At 42.8% G+C, this 23,036-nt stretch overlaps 3 protein-coding genes across 7 annotated transcripts in view; 2 read left to right on the top strand and 1 right to left on the bottom strand.

Annotated features, from left to right (window-relative positions):
- The window catches only part of LOC132767855 (5'-nucleotidase domain-containing protein 2-like), a 52,292-nt gene extending 50,068 nt beyond the window's left edge, over window positions 1–2,224 (top strand). The window contains exon 14 of the mRNA XM_060763216.2: window positions 1,208–2,224. Within this exon, the coding sequence (XP_060619199.2) occupies window positions 1,208–1,469 (262 nt within the window). The 3' untranslated portion in view covers window positions 1,470–2,224. The remainder of the gene's footprint in view (window positions 1–1,207) is intronic.
- A 790-nt stretch (window positions 2,225–3,014) lies between these two features.
- LOC132765472 (uncharacterized) lies at window positions 3,015–18,258 on the top strand. 2 transcript variants are annotated; one of them, XM_067464184.1, is made up of 4 exons: window positions 3,015–3,371; window positions 5,649–5,775; window positions 14,714–14,852; window positions 17,746–18,258. In XM_067464184.1, exons 1-4 carry the CDS (start codon window positions 3,212–3,214, stop codon window positions 18,025–18,027), a joined length of 708 nt encoding a protein of 235 aa, XP_067320285.1. In that variant the 5' UTR covers window positions 3,015–3,211; the 3' UTR covers window positions 18,028–18,258. The 2 variants fall into 2 exon arrangements, 1 of the variants encoding a protein (XP_067320285.1); XR_010909271.1 differs by lacking the exons at window positions 3,015–3,371; window positions 5,649–5,775 and adding an exon at window positions 8,603–11,351.
- A 2,394-nt stretch (window positions 18,259–20,652) lies between these two features.
- Window positions 20,653–23,036, bottom strand: part of EMD (emerin) — a 61,861-nt gene continuing 59,477 nt past the window's right edge. For all 4 annotated transcript variants that reach the window (XM_067464186.1, XM_067464187.1, XM_067464188.1 and 1 more), the window contains one exon: window positions 20,653–21,314. In XM_067464186.1, the coding sequence (XP_067320287.1) occupies window positions 21,044–21,314 (271 nt within the window). In that variant the 3' untranslated portion in view covers window positions 20,653–21,043. The remainder of the gene's footprint in view (window positions 21,315–23,036) is intronic.

The raw sequence follows: 23,036 nt of genomic DNA, 5'->3' as shown, positions 1-23,036 counted from the left end.
CCCTATCAATCTTATTTGAGCTTCTGAGACTTCTGGCATTGCTCACAAATTGTCAGGCATACTCATGAGGACTAGGAACACATTTTCATTGCTTCGTGGTATTAGATGTATGATGAACTCATGGTGAGAGAGGGCTGTATTTTTTCAACAGCAAGACATTCTCAAGCTTGCATTAAAATGTTGTTACAGGCGGTTAGACCACACTTGGAATGTTGTGTCCAATTATGGGCACCACAATTGAAAGATATTGAAAAGCTGGAATGTGTCCAGAGGAGGGTGACTAAAATGATCAAGGGTCTGGAGAACAAGCCCTATGAGGAGCGGCTTAAGGAGCTGGGCATGTTTTAGCCTGAAGAAGAGAAGGCTGAGAGGAGACATGATAGCCATGTATAAATATGTGAGGGAAAGTCATAGGGAGGAGGGAGTGAACTTATATTCTGCTGCCCTGGAGACTAGTACACGGAGCAATGGCTTCAAACTACAAGAAAGGAGATTCCATCTGAACATTAGGAAGAACTTCCTAACTGTGAGAGTTGTTCAGCAGTGGAACGCTCTGCGTTGGAGTGTGGTGGAGGCTCCTTCTTTGGAAGCTTTTAAACAGAGGCTGGATGGCCATCTGTCGGGGGTGCTTTGAATGCGATTTTCCTGCTTCTTGGCAGGGGGTTGGACTGGATGGCCCAAGAGGTCTCTTCCAACTCTATGATTCTATGATTGAAAGATTTTGCCAAGCCGGAATGTGTCCAGAGGAGGGTGATTGGAGAACAAGCCCTATGAGGAGCGGCTTAAAGAGCTGGGCATGTTTAGGCTGAGAGGAAACATGATAGCCATGTATAAATATGTTAGGAAAAGTCATAGAGAGGAGGAAACGAACTTATTTTTGCTGCCCTGGAGACTAGTACACAGAGCAATGGCTTCAAACTACAAGAAAGGAGATTCCATGACTGTGAGAGCCGTTCAGCAGTGGAACTCTCTGCCCCGGAGTGTGGTGGAGGCTCCTTCTTTGGAAGCTTTTAAACAGAGGCTGGATGGCCATCTGTCGGGGATGCTTTGAATGCAATTTTCCTGCTTCTTGGCAGGGGGTTGGACTGGATGGCCCATGAGGTCTCTTCCAACTCTATGATTAAAATATTTTCTGGATTCCAAACCTAATTTTATATCTGATGGCTATTCCCTTCTCTTCCTTCCCACCACCCACCCCCTACTTCAGGGCACTCACCAAGAACCTCTTCAACCCTCAGTTTGGAAGCATTTTCCGCACGTGCCACAACCCCACGTATTTCTCCCGACGCCTGTGCCGATTTTCGGACATCTACATGGCCTCGCTCAGCTGCTTGCTCAACTACGACCTCAACTACACCTTTTACCCGAGACGCACCCCGTTGCAGCATGAGGCGCCCCTTTGGATGGACCAACTCTGCACCGGCTGCATGAAGACTCCCTTTCTGGAGGAGATGGCACACATCCGCTAAGGACCAGAGGAGGTCTCGCCTCTCTGCCTCACACCTCCTAAGGGCTGTGGCGTATGGACTGCGGCCTTTCATGGCTGTTTTTCTTAAACTGGATTGCCCGTCCTCTGTGGTGCATGTGTGTCAAATTTCCAAAACTAGAGTACCTGCTAGGAATTTCTCAACTGTTTTCCAAATGTGTCAGCCGAACACATGTTGACATAGGAAGTGCTTGGCTGGTGTACAGACCAGGATCCAAGCATCTTCCATATTCTTTCCAAGAGCTCCATCAAGCTTGGGGCCACTGTGAAATTGATCTGTGGCCTCTTAGTAGGGAGTGGTCTGACTTCTGTCCTCACCTTGGACTCTATATATAATTTCACAGTCATCAGAAGCAGTCCCCTGCATTGGACTTGTGTCCATTTCTCTTGAGGTGGGGTTGCATCACCCTGACAGCACACATTCAGCATCTACTTGGCTTTGTCACTCCAGCCAGCAGGCATCTCAGCTACTTCTCTCCCCGCACAAGATCTACAGGTGCTTTGTATTGTTTGAAGTTTACATCCCCCGACATACTGTTGGGTTCTGGGTTTTTCTCTCCCTTCCCCTTGCTTGCCACAAAAAAGTACAGGGTAGCTATGGTGAAGGGAGGTTTGGGGAGGGAAAATCTTGTCTCCCAGTGAAGTGGTAGGGACAAGAGGTGCTATGGGGTGGGAAGTGGGCCTTTAACTGATAACTGGAATTTTGTAATTTTCAATAAAGTCTTTGTGAAACATTCACCTTCTGTGTTTTATGGAGCATGTAGTGAAAAATATAAGCCTGAAGGAACCAATCGTGAGTCGCCTTTCGGGCTGAGAGGGGCGGTATATAAATATAGTAAATAAATCTATATAAATAAAAATGTAATGTTCGTTTGTGGGATTAGCATAACTCAAAAACCACTGGGCGAATTGACACCAAATTTGGACACAAGACACCTAAAGAGCGACCATCACTCAAAAAAATTAATTTTGTCATTTGGGAGTTGTAGTTGCTGGGATTTATAGTTAACCTACAATCGAAAGAGCATTCTGACCTCCACCAATGATGGAATTGAACCAATCTTGGCACACAGAACTCCAATGACAAACAGAGAATACTGTAAGGGTTTGGTGGGCATTGGACCTTTGTCATTTACCCAGCCCTTGCTCAGGGTCAACCTAAGTCTGAAATGACTTGAAAGCACACAACAACAATAACAATACAACGCTATCTCATCAGCCAAAAGCAGGCCCACACTTCCCATTGAAATACTAATAACTTTATATTTGTTACACTTGTTCTTCATTTTAATTTAAGTATTTTAAGTGTTTTTCCACTACAAATAAGATATGTGCATTATGCATAGGAATTAATTCATTATTTTCAAATTATAATGCGGCCCTCCAACAGTTTGAGGGACTTTGACCTGGCCCTCTGTTTAAAATGTTTGGGGACCCCTGCTTTAGTGGATGTATCCTTGGGGGTGTATGGATCTAACAAGCCTAAAATTAGTCACCTGACCCCAACAAATTGAGGTCGAAACAGCATTTCAGGGCTATGGATCGCCCCCTCCTCAGGAGTCTTGGCTTTGTTTCTACTAGTTAGCCTCAGGCAGGATCCAGTTTCCCTCTTGCTATCTTCACGCTCTCCCTGGTGCCTGCTGGGGGGGTGCGGTGGACTGACGGACCGAAGAGAAGCAGCCCCGGAGACAATTGGCTGCTTGTAATTTCTTCATTCTGGTTGGGATGACAGCTCCTGGGCCACACGATCTCTTCGTGGGGGAGATGATGGGATCTCAGGAGTCCCCAAGACTCCATTTGCCTGGATCCCGTTTGGGACGGAGAGGCGGCGTGACATGGCAGCAAGACACCACGGGCACCTGGATACGGAGACTCGAAGCGGCAGGTGAGCGTTGATGGAGGTGTGAAGGTGAATGGGAAGGCATGGAAGAGGCAAACTGTTCAAGGCAGGTAGAGATCTGATGTGAAAATTACATACACATATATGAGTAGTGATAAATTAACTGTTATGGCTGGAGTCACTCTGACCACTGGAAATCTTAAAGTTAGTTTTCTTTTAGTATATTGTTCACACATTCCTCTATTCTTGTCACTGCTAGCTGAACAGAATATTTTTCAATTTTTTTTTGTAAAACGAAAACCTGTTTAGCAGAAGTGAAAATATGTCAGTGTACACACATTTTGTTTTAAACCACCTTCTTCAATTCTTCTGGGGATTGAGGTGGAAGGAAGCCTGTATTATTTTTTTCTGGCCAATTTTAGTGGGTGGTTATAAAGGTACTCCCCTCTCAAATGACTTCCTTCTTGGGAAATAAAATATAACCTTTTGAATGAGGCCTTCCTTTATAATAACAATTAATAACAAGTAACACTTCTGTTCATTCGTCAGGTATGTTAGAACAATATTCCTGGGTACTGTTTTAACACATACCAGTAATTAAAGATAGTATATTGACTTATATTCAACTAGGCTTTATTATAATATGCAGATTTTATTCTATCGATAGACATGTCAACTGATGCTTTGACTACAGATGCCACATTTGATTGATAGCCTCCATTCTAAAACCAACATGGCTGGAGACAAGAGTCGAACAGTACTAAGGCCGGTACTCTAATAACATCCAATCACATGAGATCTGGCTTTAGGCCAAGGCTCAGGTGCTGACTATGCAACCCCCCACCCAAAGGTGTGGGATCCAACACCTATGGCAGGGGTCCTCAAACTTTTTAAACAGAGGTCCAGGTCACAATCCCTCAAACTGTTGGGAGGGCTGGATTTGAAAAAAAAACATGAATGAATTTATGTGCACATTGCACATATCTTATTTGTAGTGCAAAAAACACTTAAAAACAAAACAATAATTAAAATTAAGAACTATTTTAACAAATATAAAGTTTCGATGGGAAGTGTAGGCCTGCTTTTGGCTGATGAGATAGGATAGTTGTTGTTGTTGTGTGCTTTCAAGTCATTTCAGACTCAGGTTGACCCTGAGCGAGGGCCGGGTAAATGACCTTGGAGGGCCGTATCCGGCCCCTGGGCCTTAGTTTGAGGACCCTGGACCTATGGTGTGTGTCTACTGAGGTGTATGTGTTGGTGGTGCTTTGTAAAAAATAACTAGAACTAGACTCCCATTGCCATAACAATTATCCTGTATTGATCTGTCCCTTCCTACTTATCTACCTAACAACAACAACAACAACAACAACAATAATAATAATAATAATATTTTTTGTCGTGTCACTCCTGGTGTGAGGGAATTGGCCATCTGCAAGGGCTTTGCCCAGGGGACGCCTGGATGATTTGATGTTTTTATCATCCTTGTGGGAGGCTTCTCTCATGTACAGTCATGAGGAGCTGGAGCTGATAGAGGGAGCTCATCTGCCTCTCCCCGGATTCGAACCTGCAACCTGTTGGTCTTCAGTCCTGCCAGCACAGGGGTTTAACCCACTGCACCACCGGGGGCTCCAATAACAATAACAATAATAATAATCTTTATTTATACCCCACCACCATCTCCCCAGCGGGGACTCGGGGCGGCTTACATGAGGCCAAGCCCAACAGCATATTATAATAAAATAAAAACCAAAGCACAAACAACAACACAGTAAAATACATAAAACATATGAGTACAGTAAGCCTTGGACTGCGAGAAGATCCAACCAGTTCATACTTTGGGAAATAAAGCCCAACTGCTCATTGGAGGGAAGGATAGTAGAGGCCAAGATGAAGTACTTTGGCCACATCACGAGAAGACAGGAAAGCTTAGAGAAGACAATGATGCTGGGGAAAATGGAAGGAAAAAGGAAGAGAGACCGACCAAGTGCAAGATGGTTGGATGGCATCCTTGAAGTGACTGACTTGACCTTGAAGGATCTGGGGGTGGTGACGGCCGACAGGGAGCTCTGGCATGGGCTGGTCCATGAGGTCACGAAGAGTCAGAAACGACTGAACAAATGAACAACAGTAAGCAATATAAAAATACAATACAAAATCATTCACAATCACAATGACAATGAGCAGGCTGCATGTGCTAGATAAAATACTAAAAACTCAGGGTGAGATAGGAGTGGAGCAGATTATTTGTGAGGGAGAAACTCATAAAGAAATGCGGTCTACCTACTTATCTACCTACTTATATATCTATGTACATACCTACAGCTGCACGCTCAGAAGCCTTATCCAGGAGTGCTGAAGGACGGTCTGCCACTTTGAGGACCACCAACCCCAGCAAAATCTTTTGGAATCAGCAACAGCTTCACCGGGAATTGCTCTTCACACACCGCAAGTATGGCACAGAACTATTTTCTCCTATTGCTATTTGAAAGGGTCCTTGTGTAGGTTGGCAATGGATTTCAAAGGAACCATGGAAAATTTGATGTTTGTATCGCAGCTCCCAGTATAGCCATTAACCATGCTGAGTGGGGGGTTCTAGGAGCTGTTGTCCACAGAAGGGTCCTTACTGCATCTGAAAATTTAAAATGTAGTTATGGGACCAGGCCTTTGGGTAGCTGGCAGATAACTGAAAATGGTAATAATGATAATGTTATGGAAAATGGACTATGGACAGGCATGTAAGCCGCCCTGAGTCCCCCCGGGAGAGATGGAGCGGGATATAAATAAAGTTTTTTATTATTATTACTAGCTGTGCCCTGCCACGCGTTGCTGTGGCATGGCTTCCGCAGAGGGAACGTTGGCCGGAAGGCTGTTTGCGCGCCCAGGGAACTTGCGGCTGGGCGCCAATGCGCATGCTCAGTTGTTTTGCCGTATTGCGAGTGTGTTGTTGTGTTGTTTTTCATTTTGAGTAGATATGTTTGTACCTTGTGGGTTGTGTTATGGGCATGGGAATTTTGGTTAAGTTTCGTTGGGGAGTTTTTGAGTTTTGTTGTTTTGCCGTTTTGTGAGTGTGTTGTTGTGTTGTTTTTCATTTTGAGTAGATATGTTTGTACCTTGTGGGTTGTGTTATGGGCATGGGAATTTTGGTTAAGTTTCGTTGGGGAGTTTTTGAGTTTTGTTGTTTTGCCGTTTTGTGAGTGTGTTGTTGTGTTGTTTTTCATTTTGAGTAGATATGTTTGTACCTTGTGGATTGTGTTATGGGCTTGGGAATTTTGGTTAAGTTTCGTTGGGGAGTTTTTGAGTTTTGTTGTTTTGCCGTTTTGTGAGTGTGTTGTTGTGTTGTTTTTCATTTTGAGTAGATATGTTTGTACCTTGTGGGTTGTGTTATGGGCTTGGGAATTTTGGTTAAGTTTCATTGGGGTTTTTTTTAGTTTTGTTGTTTTGCTGTTTTGTGAGTGTGTTGTTGTGTTGTTTTTCATTTTGAGTAGATATGTTTGTACTTTGTGGATTGTGTTATGGGCATGGGAATTTTGGTTAAGTTTCGTTGGGGTTTTTTTTTTAGTTTTGTTGTTTTGCCGTTTTGTGAGTGTGTTGTTGTGTTGTTTTTCATTTTGATTAGATATGTTTGTACCTTGTGGGTTGTGTTATGGGCATGGGAATTTTGGTTTCATTGGGGGGTTGTGGAGTTTTGCTGTCCCGTTGAACCAACCTAACAGATTTATATATATAGATTATTGTTATTATTGTGCTTGCTGAATTTGTTTCTACATAAGGCTAGACAGCCAATATTATTGCACTTTTCATTAATGTACTTTTTATTTTAAAACTAATTTTGTAATCAATTTACTGTGTTTTTAATGTATTACTGTATATATTATTTATATGTAATGGCATCGAACTGTGCCGGATTTAAGCCGCCCTGAGTCCCCCCCCCCCCCCCGGGGGTTGAGAAGGGAGGGGTACAAATGTCTGAAATGAAATAAATAAATGACCCTTTTTGGGTCATTTGGTTTTCTTTTGCCCTACAATAAATTGATAGCTTGCTCAGTGGTATCCAGATAGTCTTATCTAAGGAAATCAGTTTTACAGTTCTTGAAATCAAATTTTTTAGTGTGGACAGAGCAATGTCAGTTGGAACATGGAAGGAAGGCAGCTCATACTCGTTGGGTGCATGAAACACCAGTCATATTCACCATTGTGGGAGTTGCAATGCAATGACATTTGGAGGGTTGGGTAGTAGGGCTGGTCAATTCGTTTCGTTAATTCGTAATTCGTTAAAAAATTCGTTATTTTTTGAATTACGAAACGATTACAAAACTTTTTTTTTTAACCTGGAAGTGTTTTTAAATATCGAAACGGCAGGCGCCAAAAATTTTTGTATTTCCGTCCATTTCGGAAATACGTAAGATGGCTGCCTGCCGATGCTTGCTGGGAGCTCTCCTCTCTGAGTTGTAGGTTTTTTCAGGCTATATGGCCATGGCCTAGAGGCATTTTCTCCTGACTTTTCGCCTGCATCTATGGCGAGCGAGAGGGGCGAGCGAGGCATTCTCTCCTGACGTTTTGCCTGCATCTATGGCAAGCATCCTCAGAGGTAGTGAGGTCTATATTTATAAGGGTTTATATTTATGTGGAATAATGACCAGGGTGGGACAAAGGACTCTTGTCTGCTGGAGCGAGGTGTGAATGTTTCAACTGACCACCTTGATTAGCATTTGATGGCCTGGCAGTGCCTGGAGCAATCTTTTGTTGAGAGGTGATTAGATGTCCCTGATTGGGTTGTTGTAGGTTTTTTCAGGCCATATGGCCATGGCCTAGAGGCATTTTCTCCTGACTTTTCGCCTGCATCTATGGCGAGTGAGAGGGGCAAGCGAGCGGCGAGCGAGAGGGGCGAGCGAGGCATTCTCTCCTGACGTTTTGCCTGCATCTATGGCAAGCATCCTCAGAGGTAGTGAGGTCTGTTGGAAGTAGGAAAAAGGGTTTATATTTATGTGGAATAATGACCAGGGTGGGACAAAGGACTCTTGTCTGCTGGAGCGAGGTGTGAATGTTTCAACTGACCACCTTGATTAGAGGGCCCGCCAGAGTGAGTGCCTGCCTTCCCTCCTTAATAATAATTTTAATTTCTCCTCCCTATTCTACTAAATTAATAATTAAATTTAAAAAATATTGAAAAAATATTGAAAAAAAAGGGCGCCATCTTTACAAAATGTTTTGTAAATATTTACGAAATTTCGTAAATACCGAACTTTTTTTTTGGAAAATTTTGTAATTATTTTAAATATCGAAACAAAAAAAAAAACCCCAATTACAAAACGATTTTAGAAACAAATTTTTGCGTTGTTACCCAGGCCTATTGGGTAGTACCTGGATGCAGGGCTCAACCCATTACGCAAAGTAAGCATTTGCAGTATAGTTGATTTTGCCCAGGGGTGCTCTTGAGGCGCTCTGGGGGGAAAATAGACCTTGACATATGCAAGTTGTAGTTATATAAACATTGTCACTATAATGACTATAACCCTGCAGGATCGAATTCCCCTGTAAGGGCCCTCTTGGCTTATGCAACATAAATGGTTCTGCTTAAACTTCTGCTGCTGTTGTTATACCATGCAGAAAAAAAAAATAAAATTCCATCTAGAAATACAGTTGAATGGAATGTGAGTTATGCTTGGAATGAACAACCTATTTGGCTCCAGAAGGCAATAAATTACAATGTTCTTTCAAACGGCGGGAAGGAAAGGTCCAACTTTGCAAAGCTACACATTTATGTTCAGAAGTATGTTGCTTTGGGTACTATGTATTCCTAGGAATATGGAGCTGTAGCCTCAGTAACCAAAGTGTTCATGACATTCGTAGAAAGAATTGGAATTTGTGAAGTGTAAGCACTGGGGTGAATGTATCAAGGAATCCAGAAACAGTTGCAGCATTGTTCTGTTGTAGTGAAAAAAACAATGATATTGTGGTGCCCAAATACCCTAAAGGCAACAGGTCCTACCTGATATTGATAGCTAAGCAGGGTCAGCCTTGGTTAGCACTTGGATGGGAGACTGCTAAGGAAGAATAATAACAACAACAACAATAATAATACTTTATTTATATCCTGCTCCAGCTCCCCGAGGGGACTCAGAGCGGTTCCCAGGTAACATCACAAAATATACAAAGTAAAAAACAACATAACCATAAGATTAACAAAACAAAATATAAGCATAAAAATTGTCGCCATAACACACATATATTGAATCATAGAACCATAGAGTTGGAAGAGACCTCATGGGCCATCCAGTCCAACCCCCTGCCAAGAAGGAGGAAAAGTGCATTCTAAAGCACCCCCGACAGATGGCCATCCAGCCTCTGTTTAAAAGCCTCCAAAGAAGAAGCCTCCACCACACTCTGGGGCAGAGAGTTCCAATCTGAACAGCTCTCTCTCACAACCAGGAAGTTCTTCCTAACGTTCAGGTGGAATCTCCTTGCCTGTAGTTTGATGCCATTGTTCTGCGTCCTAGTCTCCAGGGCAGCAGAAAACAAACCTGCTCCCTCCGCCCTATGACTTCTTCTCACCTCTTGATCCTTCATCATGCCTCCTTTCAACCTTCTCTTCTGAAAGCTAAACATGCCCGGCTGTTTAAGCCGCTCCTCATAGGGCTTGTTCTCCAGACCCATTTTAGTCCCTCTCCTCTGGAATAGAGGTGCAGTGGGCTATATTTCAGAGGAAGGAACTGGCAAAATCACTTGCTTAAGAAACCCTTAAGGAAATGTATAGAATTGCTTTAAGTCAACAGGCGACTTGAAGGCATGTACACACATGCTATTTTTGCGCAATTCTGTGCATGTTAAGAATAGTTCTTTGATTTTTTCTGGTCTTTTGTACTTCAAGGATTGGGGGAGAATTCAGCCAGGAAAGATGTCAGCAGGATTCTTGAAATATAAGTCAGTTACAGGACTGTATAAATAGTGTATGTACACATAATACGAGAGAAAAATGAGACAGGGTTGAGACCATTAAGTAGGAATGACCAGGGAGCATTTATAACACAACCCAACAAGAAACTTTTTTTTTCTTGGCATCTTGCCTTTCAGACCTGTTTCTTGGGTTATTTGAGGTGCTGATTCAGGAAATTGCATTTTATAGACGGCATCTCGAGTTTCTTAGATATGGTCATCAATGAACCTTTGATAGCACGAGTTAGAATTACACTGCCACCAGTACGTATAAAGTTAGGCCATAGTATGTAAGTTACCTGGACATACCATGGAATAACATGATCATGAAGTCAGGAGTATTGACACGATCATGAGGTCAGGAGTATTGTGCTCCAAAACTCTGTCTGTCTAAATCCAGAAGTCTCAGAGTAACTTGATGTGTTCATTCTCTGTAACTTTTTCCGGCTTGTGATCCCACCAGTTCTTTGTCACAGGCAGATGGTATTTGTGGCACAAGTTCCAATGAATCATCTGAGCAACGGTGTTGTGCCTTTGCTTGTAGTCTGTCTGCACGATCTTCTTGCAGCAGCTGAGGATGTGATCTATTGTTTCATCTGCTTCCTTGCAGAGTCTACACTTGGGATCTGTATTATTATTATTATTATTATTATTATTATTATTATTATTATTATACATTTATACCTCGCTCTTCTCACCCCATTGGGGGACTCAGGATAACACATAAATATGTGTTTTTGCTTGTATGTGCGTAAACACTCACACATATGTAAACTTCACTTGTAAACAATACAGCACTATTAACTACTACATGTGAGTGCCTGGATTTTTCACAACACTATTCACTGTCCATGTCACTCCTGCTATGAATTAATAGGGAAAAGGCATAGTAGAGTTTTCTCAACTCCACCCACCTCTCTTGGCTGAAGGTTTTGAATGATTTTGCTGCTCAGGAATCTCTCTGTAACTTGATTCACATCCCGGGCTGGTTGGGTGTCAACTTTCTCCCTCCTCTGCCTGCCCCTCTCCCCACCAGACGGAGCAGAGGCAGTTTTTCAGAGATCTCAGTCTCCGGCCTCTTTCTTGGAGCAAGTAAGACCAGATATGATGGCATATAACAACACTGGACATTTTTGCACTTCTTTTATTCACATTGGTGCCAGGAGCTACTTTATATATTTTATGAAAGGAGGAACACATGGAGAAGGCAGGAAAAACCTAGTATATTATCTTCCTTCTCCTTTGTCTCATGTCGTGCAGTGTCCTTTTTAAACAACTCTGCTACGGACATGCGATAGCCATTTAAATGTCAAAAAACACTGTGATACATGTCTTTATTGTTTTAAAATGATAATCAATTTAATTGTGTCACAACCGATTATGGTTTTGGTTGTACCTCTTTTTAAAATAATTTTTGTCTGATTATAACCCACTTTGAGCCCCAGTCCTGGGAGAAAAATTAAAACAAAAATGAAATGAGAGAAATGACAGGTTTCATTTCCCCATCCTCATGGGTTCTTTTTTTTATAAACATCCCACAGTTAATAATAATAATAATAATAATAATAATAATAATAATACTCACAACCTCTGAGGATGCTTGCCATAGATGCAGGTGAAACGTCAGGAGAGAATGCCTCTAGACCATGGCCATGTAGCCCGAAAAAAACCTACAACAACCCATAATAATAATACTTTATTTATACCCTGCCACCATCTCCCCAAGGAGACTCAGGGCTTCTTTGAATATGTCAAATATTCAAATATGTCTCTCATCTCTCTATCTCTATCTATCTATCTATCTATCTATCTATCTATCTATCTATCTATCCCCTAGCTATCCCCTGCCATGCGTTGCTGTGGCCCAGGCTGGTGATCTGGAAAATAAATTAACGAGAAAGTGTTGGTTTCTAATATATGTAATTTCTTTATGCTTGTGGGTAAACAGTATTTATTGCTGTTTCTTTGTCAGTGTTGATTTGGAGATTGTCTGGTTTGCCTACTCTGGAATAGGCAACATATAATTGTCCTTCTTTAGGGGTCCCTTTCAAATCTATGATACCATATCTCTCTGTGTGTGAATCGTATATATCTATATCTACGGCTGGATGGCTCTTTGTCAGGAGGGTTTTGATTACGTTTTCTTGCCCTGGTGAAGGGAGTTGGACTGGATGGCCTTAAGTATTTTCTGTTGGTCATGGGGGTTCTATGTGGGAAGTTTGTCCCAAATCTGTCGTTGGTGGGGTTCAGCATGCTCTTTGATTGTAGGTGAACTATAAATCCCAGTAATTACAACTCCCAAATGTCAAGGTCTATTTCCCCCAAACTCCATCTGTGTTCATATTTGGGCATATGGAATATTTGTGCCAAGTTTGGTTTAGATCCATCATTGTTTGAGTCCACAGTGGTCTCTGGATGTAGGTGAACTACAACTCCCAAACTTAAGGTCAATTCCCACCAAACCCTTGTAAGGTCAGTGCCCACCAAACCCTTCTGTTGGTCATGGGAGTCCTGTGTGCCACATTTGGTTCAATTCCATCGTTGGTGGAGTTCAGAATGCTCTTTATTTATTTATTATTTATTTACAGCTTTTATATTCCGCCCTTCTCACCCCGCAGGGGACTCAGGGCGGATTACAGTGTACACATATATGGCAAACATTCAATGCCAATTTTTGACATACAAACATATACAGACATACACAGAGGCTATTTAACTTTTTTCTGGCCGCCAGGGGAGCTGTTGCTTTCATCGTCCATCTGCGACGCTGATGAAGCACTTCCGCATTCCCTGCATGCTTCCCCGCTGGAATGCTTTGCTGGAGTCTTCTTTATGGCCTCATAAATCAGTTAATTTAGCCTCCCCACACTTTAAGTGGTACCTTATTTTCCTACTTGACAGATGGAACTGTCTTTCGGGTTGCAAAGGTCGACAACAGGCTACATACAATTGGTTGGAAACCCACTCCAACCCAGGCTGGCTTCGAACTCATGACCTTTTTGGTCAGAGTGATCTTAATGCAGCTGACACTCAGCCAGCTGCGCCACAATCCCAGTGCTTTGATTGTAGGTGAACTATAAATCCCAGCAACTACAACTCCCAAATGACAAGCTCGATTTTTTTAGTGATCGTCACTCCTTGGGTTGTTAGTAGGTGTCTTGTGTCCAAATTTGGCGGCAATTCATCCAGTGGTTTTTGAGTTATGTTAATATTAATTTGAGTATGTCAAATATATCCCACTTCTTTGAATATGTCAAAGGTACAGACACACCAGAAACCTTTCTCCTGGACACATTAGTTTTTTTCCATTTGGAGAGAATATTTTGTGTGAAGGAGTACAGCCAGCCTGTCAATTTCACTGGGGTTAGGGGCACAGGACCACCAAAAAGATGGGAAAGCCACAATATTAAAAACATGGTATTGTTTTACCCAAGAGAGCAGCTCTATTTATTAATTAATTAATTAATTATTTACTTTGCTTGTATACCGCAGTTTCTCAGCCCGTAGGCGACTCAACGCGGTTCACAACAAGAGCAAAAAAGTCAATTGTACAACATACAATATTTAAAACCATTAACAGCATAATATACAAAATAATGACACATCAATAACACACATTAACGTCTCGTAACTAAAATCGTGATCCAATTCGTCATCCATAATTCCGTTTCCTATATTCATCGTTCAATTGCACTATTTATCTGAACGCCTGTTCAAACTGCCAGGTTTTTAGTTTTCTTCGAAACACCATTAACGAAGGGGCTGATCTAATGCCCCTGGGAAGGGTGTTCCACAGCCAAGGGGCCACCACAGAGAAGGCCCTGTCCCTAGTCCCTGCCAGCCGTGCTTGCGATGCAGGCGGGATCGAGAGCAGGACCTCTCCAGAAGATCTTAGAGTCCTGGTGGGTTCATAGGCAGAGATACGTTCGGATAGGTAGCTTGGGCCAGAACCGTTTAGGGCTTTATAGGCCAACGCCAGCACTTTGAATTGAGCCCGGTAGCAAATCAGCAACCAGTGGAGCTGGTGCAGCAAGGGAGTTGTATGCTCCCTGCGCTCCGCTCCTGTTAGTATCATGGCTGCCGAGCGTTGGACTAGTTGGAGCTTCCGGGCCGTCTTCAAAGGCAACCCCACGTAGAGAGCATTGCGGTAGTCTAAACGGGATGTAACCAGAGTGTGGACTACTCTAGGGATTTCTAGGTTCTTCTATTGACGACTTTGCAATATTAACTTCTCTGCAATAATACTGCGAGGTAGATGTAGATTAAGAATATTATATTACCCTTCGCAACATTGAATTACATCCTCCCTCTTTGTAAGGATCAGGCATGTTCTGAACTTGTGCCTTTGCATCGGCACAGGAGGTTGTTTGTCACAGCCATGATTAAGAACAAGATAATGAGGATGGGCAATGGGGCAATTTTGCCATATTTCCTTTTTAACTCTCCCCTCTCAGAGGCCTCAGCCTTCGTTCCAAACCAGAGTTGCTCCAGGTTTTAGAGCACCGAAACCGGCGTCGTGAAGGTACAGAAAGCAGCTTGGAACAATCGCCTCTGGAGCAGGAACTTCTGCGATGGCAGCAGAGAAGGGAACAGGTAAGCCCTACCTCTTGAGACTAGAGCCAGACCAACATATTTTGCTGCCTGAGACAGAGCATGTGACACCACATTGTATTCTCCCTTCCAAACACACCAAGCTCGTCACAGTGCCCCAAATCATCTAAGCTACTCTGATTTCTAAGGGACAAGCTGCAACAAGTGTGTCTTCTGACACCTTGCAGTAAAAATAATGCAATAGCCAAGAACGAATAGCCAATACAGTTGACCCTTTGTATCTATGGGTTCTGCATCTACAGACGGAAACATCCATAGATTAAAAAAAGTTTGGGCCCAGGAAGGAGGGAAGCAGCGTGACAGACTGACTTCCAGGCTCAGGAGGTACCATACGTTGTGCTTTTGTTGCATGAAGACAGAAGGGGGTTGGACTAGATGGCCTTTAGAGCCCCCTTCCAACTCTATTATTATTATTATTATTATTATTATTATTATTAGTAGTAGTAGTAGTAGTTGTAGCAGCAGCTGTAGTATTAAGTCTGGATGGCCATCTGTCAGGGGTGCTTTGGTTGTGCTTTCCCTACTTAAAGGCAGAATTAAGAGGGTTTTACTAGATGGCCTTTAGAGCTCCCTTCCAACTCTATTATTATTATTATTATTATTACTATTACTATTATTATTATTATTATTATTATTATTATTAAGGCTGGATGGCCATCTATCAGGGTGCTTTGATTGTGCTTTCACTGTATGAAGCAGAATGAAGGGGGTTGGGCTTTAGAGATCCCTTATTATTATTATTATTATTATTAATGTTAATATTAAGGCTGGATAGCCATCTGTCGGGGGTGCTTTGTGCTTTCCCTACATAAAGGCAGAATGATGGGCGTTTGACTAGATGGCCTTTAGTGCTCCCTTCCAACTCTATTATTATTATTATTATTATTATTATTATTATTATTATTAAGGCTGGATGGCCATCTGTCAGGGGTGCTCTGATTGTGCTTTCACTGTATGAAGCAGAATGAAGGGGGTTGGGCTAGATGGCCTTTAGAGATCCCTTCCAATTATTATTATTATTATTATTATTATTATTATTATTATTATTAAGGCTGGATGGTTATCTGTCAGGGGTGCTTTGGTTGTGCTTTCCCTACATAAAGGCAGAATGAATGGGGTTTGACTAGATGGATTTTAGAGTTCCCTTCCAATTCTATTATTATTATTATTATTATTATTATTATTATTATTATTATTATTAAGGCTGGATGGCCATCTGTCAGGGGTGCTTTGATTGTGCTTTCCCTACATGTCGGCAAAATGAAAGGAGTTGGACTAGATGGCCTTCAGAGCTCCCTTAAACTATTAATATTAAGGCTGGATAGCCATTTGTCTTTGATTGTGCTTTCCCTACATGACGGCAGAATGAAGGGGATTGGACTAAATGGCCTTTAGAGGTCCCTCCCAACTTTAGGATTCTATGAAAGGAATATTCATCAACCACGAGCCAATAGTGTGTTGCTGCAGCTAAAAAGGCCAAAGCCATTTTAGGCTGTGTCAATAGAAGCCTGAGAGAAGGCAAAAGGGAACTGATATGACACTTTATTTCGGCTGGTTTTTTAATTGTTTTAAATGAAAATTATTTAATGCAACTGTCCATTTTAACTTATTGCCAGCATACTGTAAAGGACGCTGAGTGTAAATGAAATTCAAGGGAGGAAGAGCAACTGTAATGTACACTGTAATGTACAATGTCCCTCTCATGTCATAAGCATTTGAATTAAAAACACCATATTGAATTAAAATCTGATTTGTTTTTTTTAAAAAAATGTTATTTGGTGTGCATTGGAAGAGGGGTGGTCTTATACAGCAAGTATATCCCAAACTCTATATTTTAACTGGAAAAGTTGGAGGGTCGTCTTATATACCCAGTCGTTTTATACCCCGGAATATACGATACTTATTGCGATGGCATTACTTATAAGATTTGCGCATTTTGGGATCCACAAGAGATCCTGGAACCAAACTAAAATTTTCTTTCATGACACCCCAAATATTTTGTCCAGGATGGCCTTTTTATTCTTTCTAATGCCAGGGATGGTTCTGTCTATCACAAGGCTATTGACGTGAGCAAGAGTAGTGTGGCGAAGGAGAGAGACTATTTTCTTATTAAAAACATCTTTGCTGCCTTGTACTGATTCAGTTTCTTCTTTTATATTGGCTGGGACTTTCTGTGTGCTGTTAAACCTTTGTGCTTTAAGTCAAAGGCAATGAAACACTCTTGTATATAACTAAGTAACACAGTTTATTTATAACTTCTGGCTCCAATGCTTGTGGTTACATTTGTGTTTTGTTGCAATCTTGAGGCTTACAGTCAGTATAATTTACTTGGTTTACTTTTCTGAATAAACTTTCAGTGTTTCACATTCACAGACATGTTACTTGCTTTACTCTTGGCTGAATTATATTCTGACTCAGGCAACACTATCCTTCTTTATGTTCCTTAAAACTCGAGCTCTATTTAACTAACTGCTTCTCTATATCAGAAGTATTTAACACATCTTCATAATTGCTTATTTCTACCAGGCAAAAACCAACTCTCCTCTTCACACACAGATTCCTGTCATTTTCAAACTCTCTCACTCTGCCTCTTTCAGAACCTTGGCTCCACCCCTTTGGAATGTTCTCTCCAACTGTCATGTTGGGCCTAGCAGCCTTTTCAAATCCTGGGCCTACGCTAATCTGCATATTACCAATTGGCTTCACATATGCAAATGAATCCTATCTCTGCTGTTGCTATCCTGTCTGTACCTATTCTTTCCTATCTGCCACATGTAAACATAGAGCAGCAATTTCACTACAAGTAGCAATTTATTGTATGCGGATTCTTCCAAAATGCCATAACTCTGTTTTGTGGGGTGTGTTTTGTTTTTAGCATCATCAACAGGAAGCAACAGGTGATACAGTGCTGAACCAGCCAGAGTTCATCCGGGTCCGGGAAAACCTACGAAGAACACAATGCATGCAGGATCCCCCTCCCCAGCATGAAACCTCTTCCTCAACATCCAATCCGTTCCTCCGGTCTCATCTCATCAGCAGAAAGCTGTTAAGGATCCTGACTTCACAGTCCGACGGAGCCCTTGAGGATGAAACCCCAATGCTTCAAGGCTCCCCAGAAGCCTCAGCACCTTCTCAGGATTCGCTTGCTGACACATGACCCACTTTCCCACTCTCTTTTGACATGCATTCATGGTGTGTATCTCTAAACACAGATACATTCTGATTCCCCAGATCTGGATAGCAAACCGGAACGGATCTTCAGTTTCTACTGTCCTCCATTTGAACCCACTCGGCTGGGTCAATCTGAAAAGAAACATGTAGGCATGGTGCAGACCCAATTTGGGTCCCATTTCTCTCCCTCACAAATAAAAATATCCCATATGCAGCACCTTGCCTTTTTATTACTTTTCACGATGGTTTTTCATAGAATCATAGAGTTGGAAGAGACCTCATGGGCCATCCAGTCCAACCTCCTGCCAAGAATCAGGAATATTGCATTCAAATCACCCCTGACAGATGCCCATCCAGCCTGTTTAAAAGCTTCCAAAGAAGGAGCCTCCACCACATTCTGGGCAGAGAGTTCCACTGCTGAACGGCTCTCACAGTCAGGAAGTTCTTCCTCATGTTCAGATGGAATCTCCTTTCTTGTAGTTTGAAGCCATTGTTCCGCGTCCTAATCTCGATGGAAACAGTAAACAAGTTTGCTCCCTCCTCCCCGTGGCTTTCTCTCACATATTTATACATGGCTATCATATCTCCTCTCAGCCTTCTCTTCTTCAGGCTAAACATGCCCATCTCCTTAAGCCGCTCCTCATAGGGCTTGTTCTCCAGACCCTTGATCATTTTAGTCGCTCTCCTCTGAACACATTCCAGCTTGTCAATATTCCAGGTGTGGTCTAACCAAAGCAGAATAGAGGGGTAGCATGACTTCCCTAGATCTAGACACTATACTATTGATGGAGGCCAAAATCCCATTGGCTTTTTTTGCTGCCACATCACATTGTTGGCTCCTGTTTAACTTGTTGTCCATGAGGACTCCTACCCTCCTTCTCTCCCTTTTTCTCTCCTTCCTTCTTCCTGTGTATGTGTTTTGTGCGTGTATATGCATATATTTGTGGTTGCTCTTAGATTAGTGAGGAAAGAGAGGACAATATGAAGAACGAAAAAGGACTGACTCAGGGGCCTAACCCAGAATATCAAGGCAGAAAATCCCACAATATTTGCTTTGAACTGGGTTATCGGGGTCCACACTGCCATACATTCCAGTTCAAAGCAGATAGCGTGAGACTTTATTCAGCTGTGTGGAAGGGACCTCAGGCTGAGGTGATTTATTTATTTATCGTGTCAGGAGCAACCAGACAGTTGTATTACATTTTTAACAAAACAAACAAACGAACAGACAAAACACAAAGTTTGCAAGCTTGGCAGTTGATTAAATGTTCTTTGACCAGTAGCTGGCCACTTGGAGTGCCTCTGGTGTTACTATAAGAAGGTCCTCCATTGTGCATGTGGCAGGGCTCAGGTTGCATTGCAGCAGCTGGTCAGTGGTTTGCTCTTCTCCACACTCGCATGTCGTGGACTCCACTTTGTAGCCCATTTCTCAAGATTGGCTCTGCATCTTGTGGTGCCAGAGTGCAGTCTGTTCAGCGCCTTCCAAGTCGTCCAGTTTTCTGTGTGCCCAGGGGGGAGTCTCTCATTTGGCATCAGCCATTGGTTGAGGTTCTGGGTTTGAGCCTGCCACTTTTGGACTCTCGCTTGCTGAGGTGTTCCAGCGAGTGTCTCTGTAGATCTTAGAAAACTATTTCTTGATTTAAGTCGTTGACGTGCTGGCTGATACCCAAACAGGGGATGAGCTGGAGATGTCACTGCGTTGGTCCTTTCACTATTGGCTGCTACTTCCCAGCGGATGTCCGGTGGTGCAATACCGGCTATACGGTGTAATTTCTCCAGTAGTGTAGGCAGAGGTGGCCCTAGGTAATTTTCAATGGTAAGCAAACATTATTTTGGGGTCTGATATATATATTTTGGGGTCTGATATATATTTTGGGGTCTGATATATATTTTCTGTTCGTTGTGGGAGTTCTGTGTGCCATATTTGATTCAATCCCATCATTGGTGGATTTCAGAATGCTCTTTGATTGTACTATACATGAACTATACATCCCAGTAACTGCAACTCACATATGTCAAGGTCTATTTTCCCCCCAAGAGCGCCTCAAGAGTGCCCCTGGGCAAAATCAACTATACTGCAAATGCTTACTTTGCGTAATGGGTTGAGCCGCCCCTGGGTGTAGGGCGCAGACACCCTGTGATAATGTGGCATGGCTCATTAAGAGCCACATCTACTGTTTTAGTGTGGTGAGATGTGTTCCACACTGGGCATGCACACCCAGCAGCAGAGTAACATAGCGCAAGGGCAGATGTCTTCACTGTGTCTGGTTGTGATCCCCAGGTTGTGCCATTTAGCTTTCATATGATATTGTTTCTAGCACCCACTTTTTGCTTGATATTCAGGCAGTGCTTCTTGTAGGTCAGAGCATGGTCCAGAGTGACTCCCAAGTATTTGGGTGTGCTGCAATCCTCCAGTGGGATTCCTTCCCAAGTGATCCTCAGAGCTCGGGATGCTTGTCTGTTCTTAAGGTGAACAGCACATGTCTGTGTTTTAGATGGTTTAGGGATCAGCTGGTTTTCCCTGTAATAGGTGGTAAGAGCTTCAGAAAGCTTCTGTTCAACCATCTCAAAGCTCCCTGCTGAGGTGATGAAATGATGAAACAGGGCTCACTTTAGAAAAAAAAATCAGTGGAGTTTATTGAAAATTCCATACAATTATTTATATTTTAAAGCTGTTGACAGTCTACATTAGTCTTCTCCCTTATATGTCTTGATGTGTTTGGAGGGAAAGGATCCCACCCGTTCTGCCAACCCACACCCTGATTATAAAGCCAAAGCTACAAAAATATAAGATGAAAAATGCCCCACGATAGCTGATTTAAGGGATGGAGAGAAGGGTGGGGAGCTGCCATAATTCGGAGATGTTAGTGAGAAGCCCTCACACACCCCTGGCCCCAATACACCACTTCACTTTGGGGTTTAAGAAAGGAAGGAGGAAGGCATTTCAGTGGGAAACATTCCAGGCTCTTTGGAACATACAACATGTCTGAGGCTCCAGGGATTCACTGCTTAAAATAATTCGCAAATGGGTTGTCATTAGCACCATCTTGCAGGTAGAAGTAGACAAAGGCCAAGAAGCCAGCCAGCAGAATGAAGACCAGGAACTGGAGCCAGAGGGGTATGTAACGCTTGGTGCCTGCACTTCTATCCGAAGCCTTGGCTGCTGCTGTTTGGGCCTGGAGCTCAGGGCGAATGGCACGACGTGGCTCTACCCCCAGAGAGGACAGGCCAGATGATTTCCGATGGAAGACACTCTGGTAGGAACTGCTGTCCCTGAAAGAAATACCAAGGCAGAAAGATCATTGTGACCACCTTCTCTCTCACCCAACCAGGGCCCTGTTTATATTATTATTATTATTATTATTATTATTATTATTATTATTATTATAACTTTATTTGTACCCCGCTAGCATCTCCCGAGGGATTCGATGCGGCTTACACAGGCCGAAGCCCAAAACACAATACAACAATACAGTACCTAAAGCAAATTAAAAACAACTAAGCAAAAAACAATAGCAGTAACAATACAACAGGACATTATTAAAACTGGGCCGGCCAGGAATAGGGGTACAGGATTAAAAGTGCTGATGTGGCGGGAGGAATGTAGGATTATAATATAAGTGCGGTGTGCAGTGTGCAGTGATCTTGGTTCTACTAAGGTGCTTCTAGGATTTGGTGCTGGAGGTTCCTAATCTGAAAAGGCACATTGGAACAGCCAGGTTTTCAAATTCTTTCTGAAGACTGCCAATGTAGGGGCTTGTCTGAGATCTTTCGGGAGGGCATTCCAGAGGCGGGGGGCCACCACAGAGAAGGCCCTGTCTCGCGTTCCCACCAAGCGCGCTTGCGATGCAGGCGGGATCACGAGCAGAGCCTCTCCAGATGACCGGCGTGACGTGAGCGTGTGGGTTCGTAGACAGCGATACGGTCACGCAGATAGGGTGGTCCCAAACTGTTCAGGGCTTTGTAGGTAAGCACCTGCACCTTAAATTGGGCTCGGAAAATAAACGGCAGCCAGTGGAGCTCCTTAAACACTCTCTCCTCAGCACAACATCTATTTATTTATTTATCGTGTCAGGAGCGAATCAAAACAGTTGTATTGCATTAAAAAAAAACAAAACACAAAGTACACAACACAACACACAGCTCCAGAAGCGACCAGAAGCACAGCATTGATTTCATAGAATCATAAAGCTGGAAGGGGTCACAAGGATAATCTAACCCAGTGGTTCCCAATTTTTTTTTGACCAGGGACCACTTGACTAGGAACCACTCTCCAACAGTAGTACCAAAAGGGTTTTGAATCAGTTTTTGGTCAACTTTAGATTTGTATTGTCGAAGGCTTTCATGGCCGGAATCACTGGGTTGTTGTAGGTTTTTTCGGGCTATAAGGCCATGTTCTAGATCAGTGGTTCTCAACCTGTGGGTCCCCAGATGTTTTGGCCTTCAACTCCCAGAAATCCTAACAGCTGGTAAACTGGCTGGTATTTCTGGGAATTGTAGGCCATAACACCTGGGGACCCACAGGTTGAGAACCACTGTTCTAGAGGCATTCTCTCCTGACGTTTTGCCTGCATCTATGGCAAGCATCCTCAGAGGTAGTGAGGATGCTTGCCATAGATGCTTACCTCTGAGGATGCTTGCCATAGATGCAGGCAAAACGTCAGGAGAGAATGCCTCTAGAACAGTGGTTCTCAACCTGTGGGTCCCAGGTGTTTTGGCCTACAACTCCCAGAAATCACAGGTTGAGAACCACTGCTCTAGAACATGGCCATATAGCCCGAAAAAAACCTACAACAACCCAACTTTAGATTTAGTTTGGTTATTTGGGTTATTTGGGTGCCGATTCAGAAAATTGCATTGGATAGACCACATCAGCTCTAGTTTCTGATACAGAACGTATACCATCCAGTAGTTGCCATCTGCTCACCCGCAGAAAGCCATCTATATAAATAAAAATGTAATGTTCATTTGTGGGATTAACATAACTTAAAAACC

The sequence above is a fragment of the Anolis sagrei genome, chromosome 2, assembly GCF_037176765.1.
Source record: "Anolis sagrei isolate rAnoSag1 chromosome 2, rAnoSag1.mat, whole genome shotgun sequence".
NCBI lineage: Eukaryota > Metazoa > Chordata > Lepidosauria > Squamata > Dactyloidae > Anolis > Anolis sagrei.
Note: the sequence above shows the minus strand (reverse complement) of the source record. Positions and strands in the feature narration are given on the sequence as shown.

Excerpts from the sequence above, each read along its gene's own strand:
- LOC132765472 (XM_067464184.1), top strand. The coding sequence starts at position 3,212 with ATGACAGCTCCTGGGCCACACGATCTCTTCGTGGGGGAGATGATGGGA. Across the intron at positions 3,372-5,648 it reads ACGGAGACTCGAAGCGGCAG|CTGCACGCTCAGAAGCCTTA; the intron begins GTGAGCGTTGAT and ends ACATACCTACAG. Across the intron at positions 5,776-14,713 it reads TTGCTCTTCACACACCGCAA|AGGCCTCAGCCTTCGTTCCA; the intron begins GTATGGCACAGA and ends CTCCCCTCTCAG.